Source organism: Hyla sarda, chromosome 1, assembly GCF_029499605.1.
Source record: "Hyla sarda isolate aHylSar1 chromosome 1, aHylSar1.hap1, whole genome shotgun sequence".
NCBI classification, from domain to species: domain Eukaryota; kingdom Metazoa; phylum Chordata; class Amphibia; order Anura; family Hylidae; genus Hyla; species Hyla sarda.
Window position 1 is genome coordinate 610,399,805 of NC_079189.1, and position 13,218 is coordinate 610,413,022.

The window sequence follows — 13,218 nt, forward strand, 5'->3', positions numbered from 1 at the left end:
GTAATGGAGGGGTCTGGTGATGACTGGAGAGGTGACACTCCTGGGACATTATACAGTAATGGAGGGGTCTGATGATGACTGGAGAGGTGACACTGCTGGGACATTATACAGTAATGGAGGGGTCTGGTGATGACTGGAGAGGTGACACTGCTGGGAATGCTGGGACATTATACAGTAATGGAGGGGTCTGGTGATGACTGGAGAGGTGACACTGCTGGGACATTATACAGTAATGGAGGGGTCTGGTGATGACTGGAGAGGTGACACTGCTGGGAATGGTGGGACATTATACAGTAATGGAGGGGTCTGGTGATGACTGGAGAGGTAACACTGCTGGGACATTATACAGTAATGGAGGGGTCTGGTGATGACTGGAGAGGTGACACTGCTGGGAATGCTGGGACATTATACAGTAATGGAGGGGTCTGGTGATGACTGGAGAGGTGACACTGCTGGGATATTATACAGTAATGGAGGGGTCTGGTGATGACTGGAGAGGTGACACTGCTGGGACATTATACAGTAATGGAGGGGTCTGGTGATGACTGGAGAGGTGACACTGCTGGGACATTATACAGTAATGGAGGGGTCTGGTGATGACTGGAGAGGTGACACTGCTGGGACATTATACAGTAATGGAGGGGTCTGGTGATGACTGGAGAGGTGACACTGCTGGGACATTATACAGTAATGGAGGGGTCTGGTGATGACTGGAGAGGTGACACTGCTGGGACATTATACAGTAATGGAGGGGTCTGGTGATGACTGGAGAGGTGACACTGCTGGGACATTATACAGTAATGGAGGGGTCTGGTGATGACTGGAGAGGTGACACTGCTGGGACATTATACAGTAATGGAGGGGTCTGGTGATGACTGGAGAGGTGACACTGCTGGGAATGCGGGGACATTATACAGTAATGGAGGGGTCTGGTGATGACTGGAGAGGTGACACTGCTGGGAATGCGGGGACATTATACAGTAATGGAGGGGTCTGGTGATGACTGGAGAGGTGACACTGCTGGGACATTATACAGTAATGGAGGGGTCTGGTGATGACTGGAGAGGTGACACTGCTGGGACATTATACAGTAATGGAGGGGTCTGGTGATGACTGGAGAGGTGACACTGCTGGGAATGCTGGGACATTATACAGTAATGGAGGGGTCTGGTGACACTGCTGGGACATTATACAGTAATGGAGGGGTCTGGTGATGACTGGAGAGGTGACACTGCTGGGACATTATACAGTAATGGAGGGGTCTGGTGATGACTGGAGAGGTGACACTGCTGGGACATTATACAGTAATGGAGGGGTCTGGTGATGACTGGAGAGGTGACACTGTGGGACATTATACAGTAATGGAGGGGTCTGGTGATTACTGGAGAGGTGACACTGCTGGGAATGCTGGGACATTATACAGTAATGGAGGGGTCTGGTGATGACTGGAGAGGTGACACTGCTGGGAATGCTGGGACATTATACAGTAATGGAGGGGTCTGGTGATGACTGGAGAGGTGACACTGCTGGGACATTATACAGTAATGGAGGGGTCTGGTGATGACTGGAGAGGTGACACTGCTGGGACATTATACAGTAATGGAGGGGTCTGGTGATGACTGGAGAGGTGACACTGCTGGGACATTATACAGTAATGGAGGGGTCTGGTGATGACTGGAGAGGTGACCCTGCTGGGAATGCTGGGACATTATACAGTAATGGAGGGGTCTGGTGATGACTGGAGAGGTGACACTGCTGGGAATGCTGGGACATTATACAGTAACACCACTGGAGGGGTCGGGGTGATGACTGTATCATTGTGTGTCAGGTTCCTATAAGGTGTCAGGACGTGGCGGTCTATTTCTCCATGGAGGAGTGGGAGTATGTAGAAGGACACAAGGATCAGTACAAGGATCAGGTCATGATGGAGGATCAGCAGCCCCTCACATCACCAGGTAAGAAGAGACATATATATAGATAGATATCACTGTCACCACCTAGTAACATAGAAATCTCTCCAGCAGGTGATGTATTCATTCCCTGTGTGTTCCCTACAGATGGAGTCATGGATAGAAATCCACCCGAGAGGTGTCCCCGTCCTCTGTATTCCCAGGACTGTCCAGAGGGAAATATCCCAGAGAAGCATCAGGTAGATGGCGCTAAAGTCTCACTGTAATATGACTATAAGGTGATTGAACCCCAAATAATTTTACTTGTGTGTTTTTCTTGTCACTTTAGGATGAAAATCTGATTTATATTAAGGTTGAGGTAAAAGATGAAGAAGAAGAGGAGATGGATTTCAGGGTCGATCTGCAGTGTAAGGAGGGGGAGACTTTTATTGGTTGTAAAAGACAAAGTCCCCTAGATCCTTCACCTATTGGCTGCTCATCACAAATAGACAATTGTCCCTGTGTGTTCCCTACAGATGGAGTCATGGATAGAAATCCACCCGAGAGGTGTCCCCGTCCTCTGTATTCCCAGGACTGTCCAGAGGGAAATGTCCCAGAGAAGCATCAGGTAGATGAGGCTGATCCTATCCCACATCTCTATAGGGGGGTCCTGCAGTCAAAGATGTGGGGGTAGATTTTGGGGGTCTCTGTTGCTCCTCCTGTCTGCTGTATTGTAGTGAATTGTTCTATATGTCACATCAGGGGGGAGATCTGACTAATAATAAAGTGGAGGATGAAGAAGAGAGGATGAGGGGCCATCACCCGTGTATGAGGGAAGTGAAGGAGGAAATTCCAGGAGGTGTTACCCCAGGTATGTAATAATTCCAGGAGGTGTTACCCCAGGTATGTGATAATTCCAGGAGGTGTTACCCCAGGTGTGTAATAATTCCAGAAGGTGTTACCCCAGGTGTGTAATAATTCCAGGAGGTGTTACCCCAGGTGTGTAATAATTCCAGGAGGTGTTACCCCAGGGATGTAATAATTCCAGGAGGTGTTACCCCAGGTATGTAATAATTCCAGGAGGTGTTACCCCAGGGGTGTAATAATTCCAGGAGGTGTTACCCCAGGTATGTAATAATTCCAGGAGGTGTTACCCCAGGTATGTAATAATTCCAGGAGATGTTACCCCAGGTATGTAATAATGGATTACAGAGGGAATTCAGAGGTGGCTCCTCCTTAGAGAGACATGACATTAACCCTTCAGGTCCCAACTTTCAACTCCTAATTGAAGAAAAATAGTGCTATCCACTTCCTGTTCAGCTCAGTTTGTCTGTAGTAAAGAAGAGAACAAGACAAAACACTGAAAGTGGGAGGCAGAGTCTGTATAGTGCAGAGATGGATTATAGGAAGGTAGGATGTAGCCTAGTTAGTGATCCTGGGCTGTGTACCTACAACCTGTGAGCCTGTCTTGCCATGCTGTGACTGAAAGGTTATTCATGGCTTCCCTCTACCACCCATAAAGTTCCGGAGAACATTATAAATACATATTAAAATGTTTTTCATATGTTCACAGCGCTACATCCTAAATGTAATGTCTCCCCCTGCCTTTACTTGGTAGGCTTATCTAGTTACATAGTGTGGTAGGAAAAATACATCAAGTTCAACCAAGAAGGTTAAAGAGGATTTTTTAATAGAAGTAATTTACAAATCTGCTTAACTTTCTGGAGCCAGTTGATATATAAAAAAAAAGTTTTGGCCTGGAATACCCCTTTAAGTGTGTGAGTGGATGAAGTGGAGGGGATGTGATTCTATTATGTTACATAGGCATTAATGTTATTTTGTTCTAAGAATGTATCTAAGCCTGTTTCATAGCGTCCTCGCCCCTTGAACAGTTCCTGAGGTAGACTGTTCCATAAATTCACTATTCTAATAACAAGGAAGGCTCATCGCCCTGGAGACTGACCCCTTTCTTTTCCATACGGAGGGAGTGCCACCTTGTACTTTGAGAGGGGGGGTTACCTAGAACAGTTGTTCTCCATATGTTTTGTATGAGCCATTTATATACTTATATACGTTGATCATATCCCCCCCTTAACCCCTTAAGGACCAAGGACGTACCGGTACGTCCTTGGTCCTGCTCTCCTGATATAACGCGGGGTTACACAGTAACCCCGCGTCATATCACGGCGGGCCTGGCTTCATAGTGAAGCCGGGACCCGCCTCTAATAGCGAGCGGCGCCGCGCGCTATTAACCCTTTAGCCGCGCACTCAGAGCTAGCTCAGTCGGGCTGTTCGGGATAGCCGCGGCTAATCGCGGCATCCTGAACAGCTTACAGGACAGCGGGAGGGCCCCTACCTGCCTCCTCGCTGTCCGATCGCCGAATGACTGCTCAGTGCCTGAGATCCAGACATGAGCAGTCAAGTGGCAGAATCAATCATCGATCACTGGTTTCCTATGAGAAACTAGTGATCAATGATGAAGATCAGTGTGTGCAGTGTTATAGGTCCCTATGGGATAACAATGATCAGTATAAGAGATCAGTGTGTGCAGTGTTATAGGTCCCTATGGGATAACAATGATCAGTATAAGAGATCAGTGTGTGCAGTGTTATAGGTCCCTATGAGATAACAATGATCAGTGTGTGCAGTGTTATAGGTCCCTATGGGATAACAATGATCAGTGTGTGCAGTGTTATAGGTTCCTATGGGAGCTATAACACTGCAAAAAAAAAGTGAATAAATATCATTTAACTCCTCCCCTATTAAAAGTTTGAATCACCCCCTTTTCCAATAAAAAAAACCAAAACACAGTGTAAATAAAAATAAACATATATGGTATCACCGCGTGCGGAAATGTCCGAATTATAAAAATATATCATTAATTAAACCGCTCGGTCAATGGCGTGCGCGCAAAAAAATTCCAAAGTCCAAAATAGTGCATTTTTGGTCACTTTTTATATCATTTAAAAATGAATAAAAAGCAATCAATAAGTCCGATCAATGCAAAAATGGTAACGTTAAAAACTTCAGATCACGGCGCAAAAAATGAGCCCTCATACCGCCCCATACATGGAAAAATAAAAAAGTTACAGGGGTCAGAAGATGACAATTTTAAACATATAAATTTTTCTGCATGTAGTTATGATTTTTCCAGAAGTCCGGCAAAATCAAACCTATATAAGTAGGGGATCATTTTAACCGTATGGACCTACAGAATAAATATCAGGTGTCATTTTACCTAAAAATGTACTACGTAGAAACGGAAGCCCCCAAAAGTTAAAAAACAGCGTTTTTTTTCAATTTTGTCGCACAATGATTTTTTTTTCCGTTTCACCGTAGATTTTTGGGTAAAATGACTGACGTCATTACAAAGTAGAATTGATGGCGCAAAAAATAAGCCATCATATGGATTTTTAGGTGCAAAATTGAAAGAGTTATGGTTTTTTAAAGGCAAGGAGCAAAAAACGAAAATGCAAGGTGCAAAAATTATGATTTTTAAAAGGTAAGGAGGAAAAAATTAAAGTGCAAAAACAGAAAAACGCTCCGTCCTTAAGGGGTTTAAGAAACTGTAACATAGAAAATTCTAGAATAACAACAATTGCATAACAATATAATGAGTCCTGAGTAGTGGGCCCACGAACACTAAAGGCAACATCTGCCTGACAGGATGGGCAGGATACGGTATTCCATACTGGGTCACCAAACTAGAATCAGAGCTATTTATCCATCCTCTATATCATTAATAAATAAATTGAACGAGTGGTCCCAGTACAGAACCTTGGGGTACACCACCAGTAACCGGGGACCAATCAGAGTACGAATCATTGACCACCACTCTCTGGGTTCTTAAGCCAGTTTTCAATCCAGTTACTAAACTTTCAAACTTAAAGACTGTAATTTACCGATCAGACGTCTATGAGGGACCATGTCAAACGCCTTTGTAAAATCCCAAAACCTCATATCCACAGTCCCCCCCCCACTCTATATCCACAGCCCCCCTATATATACACAGCATCCCCTCTATATCCACAGTCCCCTCTATATATACACAGCATCCCCCTCTTTATTCACAGCCCCCCTCTATATCCACAACCCCCCTCTTTATCCACAGCCCTTTTTATATTCACAGCCCCCCCCTCTATAGCCACAGCCTCCCCCCTCTATAGCCACAGCCCCCCTCTATATCCACAGCCCCTCTTCTGTATATCCACACCCCCTTCTATATATCCACAGCCTCCCCCCCCCTCTATATCCACAGCCCCCCTTCTATATATCCACAGCCCCCCTCTATATCCACAGCCCCCCCTCTATATCCACAGCCCCCCCTCTATATCCACAGCCCCCCCTCTATATCCACAGCCCTTTTTATATTCACAGCCCCCCCTCTATAGCCACAGCCCCCCTTCTGTATATCCACAGCCCCCCTTCTGTATATCCACAGCCTCCCTTCTATAGCCACAGCCCCCCCTCTATATCCACAGCCCCCCTCTATATCCACAGCCTCCCCCTCTATAGCCACAGCCCCCCTTCTGTATATCCACAGCCCCCCCTCTATATCCACAGCCCCCCTTCTGTATATCCACACCCCCCTTCTATATATCCACAGCCACCCCTCTATATATCCACAGCCCCCCTCTATATATCCACAGCCCCCCTTCTGTATATCCACAGCCCCCCCTCTATATCCACAGCCTCCCCCCTCTATAGCCACAGCCCCCCTCTAAATATCCACAGCCCCCCCTTCTATATATCCACAGCCCCCCCTTCTATATATCCACAGCCCCCCCTTCTATATATCCAAAGCCCCCCCTTCTATATATCCAAAGCCCCCCCTCTACATCCAGGCATCTACTCACATCCTCACAAAAGGAAGATAGATTGGTTCAACAACTTCTGTCAAAGTAAAGGGGTACTCCAGTGCAAAACAAATGTTTTTGCAAATCAACTAGTGGCAGAAAGTTATACAGATTTGTATATTTCTTCGATTAAAGAATTCACTACTTATCAGCTGCTGTATGCTCCAGTGGAAGTTGTGTAGTTCTTTCCAGTCTGACCACAGTGCTCTCTGCTGACACCTCTGTCCATGTCAGGAACTGTCCAGAGCAGGAGAGGTTTGCTATGGGGATTTGCTTCTACTCTGGGCAGTTCCTGACACGGGCAGAGGTGTCAGCAGAGAGCACTGTGGTCAGACTGGAAAGAACTACACAACTTCCTGTGAAGCATACAGCAGCTGATAATTACTGGAAGGATTAAGATTTTTAGATAGAAGTAATTTACACATCTGTTTAACTTTCTGGCACCAGTCCCTCGGCACAATACCAGACACCAGAGAATCTCTTAAAGGGAACCTCTCATCAAATAAACTTTTGATATATATTTTAGATTAATGAATGTTGAATAACTTTCCAATAGCATGTTAATGAAAAATATGCTTCTTTCTATTGTGTTTTTCCCGATCAGTCCTGTCGGCAAGCATTTCTGACTCATGCTGGAGTCCTAAACACTCAGAGCTGCCAGCCTGCTTTGTTCACAGCCAAACAGGCTGTGAACAAAGCAGGCTGGCAGCTCTGAGTGTTCTCCTTTGTGAACAAAGCAGACTGGCAGCTCGTAGTGTTTAGGACTCCAGCATGAGTCTGAAATGCTTGCTGCCAGGACTGGTAGGGAGACCCCTAGTGGTCATTTCTTCAAAGTGGAAAATTAAATAGAAAGAAGGATATTTTTTAATAACATTCAATTGTGAAGTTATTCTGCATACATTAATCTATAATATATCAAAAGTTTTTTTGATGAGAGGTACCCTTTAAAAATTATGAACAAGGTACAGAAAGTACTGAACTGATAAAAAATTCACCTTACAATGCATTATCAACATGTGTTTCCAAGCAAATGAATATGTGATACATGTCTCTACTTTATGGATGGTATACAAAACAAATAACATCATCCATTTTATCTCTAACAGAAAATCCCAGTAACATCTCTAAGGGAAACTTCATGTTATCACTGAATTATAAAGGAGAAGCTGAAGATATGGTGGAGCCCTCCTCAGGAGACGACCTCCTCACTCCTAATGTCCATCCAGATCTATCCTATAATAATCCCCCTGATCATGAGGAACCTTCTACCGATCAATCACACATTGTTACCACAAGGACAGATCAGAAAGAAGGGATCAGAAAGAAGTTTCATTGTGGTGAATGTGGTAAAGAGTTTACTACTAGGTCAAGTCTTCTTAGACACAGCAGAAATCATGCAAGGGAGAAGTTATATCCATGTTCAGAATGTGGGAAATGTTTTACAAGTGAATCAAAACTTGTTATACATGAAAGAATTCACACAGGAGAAAAGCCGTTTTCATGTTCAGAATGTGGGAAAAGTTTTACATTTAAATCCCAATTTGTTAAACATGAAAGAAGTCACACAGGAGAGAAGCCGTATTCATGTTTCGAATGTGGGAAATGTTTTATGGATAAACCAAGTCTTGTTAAGCATCAGAGAATTCACACAGGAGAGAAGCCGTATTCGTGTTCAGAATGTGGGAAAGGTTTTTCAACTCAGTCAAGTCTTGTTAGACATGAAAGAAGTCACATGGAGGAGAAGCCATATTCATGTTCAGAATGTGGAAAATGCTTTACAGATAAGCTAAGTCTTGTTACACATGAGAGAAGTCACACAGGAGAGAAGCCTTATTCGTGTTCAGAGTGTGGAAAATGTTTTACAACTCAGTCAAGTCTTGTTAGACATAGGAGAAGTCACACAGGGGAGAAACTGTATGCATGTTCAGAATGTGGAAAATGTTTTACAGATAATCCAAGTCTTGTTAGACATGTGCGAATTCACACCGGAGAGAAGCCATACTCTTGTTCAGAATGTAGGAAATGCTTTAAAGATAATTCAAGTCTTGTAATACATGTGAGAACTCACACAGGAGAGAAGCCACATTCATGTTCAGATTGTGGAAAATGTTTTACAGATAAAACAAGTCTTGTTACACATAGTAGAAGTCACACAGGAGAGAAGCCATATTCATGCTTAGAATGTGGAAAATGCTTCACAGATAAACCAAGTCTTGTTAAACATGTGAGAACTCACACAGGCGAAAAGCCATATGCATGTTCGGAATGTGGGAAATGTTTTATAGATAAACCAAGTCTTGTTAAACATGTGAGAACTCACACAGGCGAAAAGCCATATGCATGTTCGGAATGTGGGAAATGTTTTACACAAAAGTCCCATCTTGTTATACATGAGAAAAGTCACACAGGAGAGAAGCCATATTCATGCTCAGAATGTGGGAAATGCTTCACTGATAAACCAAGTCTAGTTCAACATGTAAGAATTCACACAGGAGAGAAGCTGCATTCATGTGCAGAATGTGGGAAGTGTTTTACAGATAAAACAAGTCTTGTTACACATAGGCTAAGTCACACAGGAGAGAAGCCATATTCATGCTCAGAATGTGGGAAATGTTATACACGAAAGTCCTATCTTGTTAGTCATGAGAGAACTCACACAGGAGAGAAGCCATATGTATGTTCAGAATGTGGAAAATGCTTCACAAATAAACCAAGTCTTGTTAAACATGTGAGAATTCACACAGGAGAAAAGCCATATTCATGTTCTGAATGTGGGAAGAGTTTTATAGATAAACCAAGTCTTTTTAAACATGTGAGAACTCACACAGGAGAAAAGCCATATTCATGCTCAGAATGTGGGAAATGCTTCACAGATAAACCAAGTCTAGTTCAACATGTAAGAATTCACACAGGAGAGAAGCCACATTCATGTTCAGAATGTGGGAAATGTTTTACAGATAAAACAAGTCTTGTTACACACAGGCTAAGTCACACAGGAGAGAAGCCATATTCATGCTCAGAATGTGGGAAATGTTATACACGAAAGTCCTATCTTGTTAGTCATGAGAGAACTCACAGGAAGTCTGTTCAGAATGTGAGAAATGTTTTATTACTAAAGTAAAACTTAGGAGTCACCACACAAGTCACACAGGAGAGGAGCCGCTTTGATGTTAAGAATGTGGGAAATATAGGAAGATTACATTTTGAAACTCATCAGAGAACTCTCATAGAGAGAAAAAACAATGTTCTTGTTTGGAATTTGTAAGAAGGGGAAATCACATGTGCACTCTCTATAACAGGAAGATAATGTGGACTCCTTTAGTTAAAGGGGTACTCCACTAGCCAGCGTTCAGAAGTAAATGTTCCTAACGCTGTTTTCGTGCTGCGGGGGTCGGCCACGTCCCTAGTGATGTCATGGTCACACCCCCTCAATGGAAGGGGGCGTGACGGCCGTCACGCCCCCTTCCATTGACTTGTATTGAGGGGGTGTGACCATGACGTCACCAGGGACGTGGCCGACCCCCGCAGCGCGAAAACAGCATTCGGAACATTTACTTCTGAACGCTGGCCAGTAGAATACCCCTTTAATGCCATCCAACCACATGGCCTTCATAGCAGAACAGATTCTACATTATTAGGTCTCTTTCACTTTATACCCCAATCCATGTTTTTATATTGTTGCTTGTAACAATAAAATTGTTTATAGAAAATGGAAAATTGTTTATAGAAAGTGGGCGGTTCCTCGTCCTTTTGTATTTAAAGGGGTATTCCAGGCAAAAACTTTTTTTTTTATATATCAACTAGCTCCGGAAAGTTAAACAGATTTGTAAATTACTTCTATTAAAAAATCTTAATCCTTCCAATAGTTATTAGCTTCTGAAGTTGAGTTGCTGTTTTCTGTCTAACTGCTCTCTGATGACTCACGTCCCGGGAGCTGTGCAGTTCCTATGGGGATATTCTCCCATCATGCACAGCTCCCGGGACGTGACATCATCATTGAGCAGTTAGACAGAAAACTTCAGAAGCTAATAACTATTGGAAGGATTAAGATTTTTTAATAGAAGTGATTTACAAATCTGTTTAACTTTCCGGAGCCAGTTGATATATATATATAAAAAAAAAGTTTTTGCCTGGAATACCCCTTTAACCCTTAAGTACTCAGGGTTGATTCTTTTGTGCACTTTCAATATATGCTTTAAATTTTTTCACCTAAAGACCCATATGAGGGCTTGTTTTTTTTGTTTTTTTTGCACGAACAATTCATTACTTTGTAATTAGATCAATCATTTCACCACAAAATCTAAGGCGAAAAAAAATTAAAATTATTTGTGGGGCAAAATTGAAAAAAAAAAAAGCAATTTTTTAACTTTTGGGGGTTTCCGATTCTACACAGTACCCTTCCTTATGTTTAATCTGTAGGTCCACATGATTAAAATGATACCCTACTTATATAGGTTTGATATAGTTTTACTTCTTTTAAAAAATTATAACTTTTTGTACGAAAATTAGCATATTTACAATTGTGCTCTTCTGACCCCTCTAACTTTTTTTTTTTGTATTTATTTTTCTGTATTAATTTTTCACCATGATATGTAGTTTTTATTGGTACCATTTTTGTTATGATGGGACTTTTTGATCGCTTTCTCAAATTTTTTTGTGTATACAGAGTGACCAAAAATACGCAATTCTGGACTTTGGTATTTTTTTTTTTTATGTATACGCCATCGATTGTGTCATTTAATTAACTTTATATTTTAATAGTTCGGACATTTACATTTATTTATTTTTTTATGAGAAAAGGGGGATGATTAACATTTTTATTAAGAAAGGGGTTAAATCACATTTTTTACACCATTTTTTAGTCCCCTAGAGGACTATTACATGCAATCTTCTGAATGCATATACTGTTCAATACTATACCATAGCAGAGCGTTGATCAGTGTTATCGGTGCTCGATTGCTCCAGGCTGATGAAGCTTCCTGGAGCATCGAGCCACCAATTGGACAGCGAGGAGTCAGGTAAGAGCCCTACCGCCATCCTCTCAGCTAATTGGCACATCGCAATTTCACTGCTATGGTCCCAATCTGCTCCGCTGAGTGCCGGAGTGTTTTTTTTTAAGACGCTGCGGCGTCTAAGGGGTTAATGCTGGGCACCCACCCCGCTATGATGCGCTCTCAGCTCCTGAGCCCGCGTCATAGAAGGGGAGTGGGTGGAGGGCGTATGTACGCCCTGCGTCCATAAGGGGTTAAAGAGTACCTGTAATGATCTTAATAATGTTTTGAATCCTCCCAGTTTACTCCCCACCATCAGGTACCTTCTCCTGTGCTGATGCTGCCTTTTACAGATTGCATATTTTTTGGCATTTTTTATATTTATTTACCAATAAAAGGATTTTACAAGCCCCCAATAAATAGTTGGAGCAGAATTCATATGAGATCAGAGGGAACCTGCCGCAACAGAAAATTCCATAGTGTGAACAGGCCCAATAAAACACTGCTGTGTGTGTGAATATTCCCTTTATTTAATACCAGTATTTAAAAGGGTACGCTGCCTCTAGACATCTTATCCCCTATCCAAAGGATAGGGGATAAGACGTCTGATCGTGGGGATCCCGCCGCTGGGGACCCCTGTGATCTTGGCTGCAGCACCCCAGGCATCTAGTGCACAGAGCGATGCGCGCAATGACGGCCACGTCTCCTCAATGCAAGTCATTATAGGATCAGATATCAAAATATCTAGCTATATATATATATATATATATATATATATATATATATATATATATATATATATATATATATAGAGTGTAAACATTATAAAGCCTTGATATTTACTTTACTCATAGTGCAATAGTATATATGTTTACACTATACAGTGCATAGTGAAAGTATTCGGCCCCCTTGAACGTTGACCTTTTGCCACATTTCAGGCTTCAAACATAAAGAAATAAAACTGTAATTTATTGTGAAGAATCAACAAGTGGGACACAATCATGAAGTGGAACGAAATTTATTGGATATTTCAAACTTTGTTAACAAATAAAAAACAGAAAAATTGGGCGTGCAAAATTATTCAGCCCCTTTACTTTCAGTGCAGCAAACTCTCTCCAGAAGTTCAGTGAGGATCTCGGAATGATCCAATGTTGACCTAAATGACTAATGATGATAAATAGAATCCACCTGTGTGTAATCAAGTCTCCGTATACATGCAGCTGCACTGTGATAGTCTCAGAGGGCCGTTTAAAGCGCAGAGAGCATCATGAAGAAAAAGGAACACACCAGGCAGGTCCTAGATACTGTTGGGAAGTTTAAAGCCGGAGTTGGATACAAAAAGATTTCCCAAGCTTTAAACATCCCAAGGAGCACTGTGCAAGCGATAATATTGAAATGGAAGGAGTATCAGACCACTGCAAATCTACGAAGACCTGGCTGTTCCTCTAAACTTTCAGCTCACAAGGAGAAGACTGATCAGAG

The 13,218-nt window shown here is 42.5% G+C and overlaps 2 protein-coding genes across 2 annotated transcripts in view; one reads left to right on the forward strand and one right to left on the reverse strand.

Annotated features, from left to right (window-relative positions):
- The window catches only part of LOC130299715 (uncharacterized), a 78,225-nt gene extending 68,150 nt beyond the window's left edge, over positions 1-10,075 (forward strand). The window contains exons 10-15 of the mRNA XM_056551487.1: positions 1,829-1,955; positions 2,058-2,149; positions 2,239-2,317; positions 2,426-2,517; positions 2,652-2,760; positions 7,852-10,075. Coding sequence (XP_056407462.1) covers positions 1,829-1,955; positions 2,058-2,149; positions 2,239-2,317; positions 2,426-2,517; positions 2,652-2,760; positions 7,852-9,866 — 2,514 coding nt within the window. The 3' untranslated portion in view covers positions 9,867-10,075. The remainder of the gene's footprint in view (positions 1-1,828; positions 1,956-2,057; positions 2,150-2,238; positions 2,318-2,425; positions 2,518-2,651; positions 2,761-7,851) is intronic.
- LOC130300905 (uncharacterized) overlaps positions 1-13,218 on the reverse strand; it is a 448,736-nt gene that overhangs the window by 166,658 nt on the left and 268,860 nt on the right. The gene's annotated exons all lie outside the window — the stretch shown is intronic.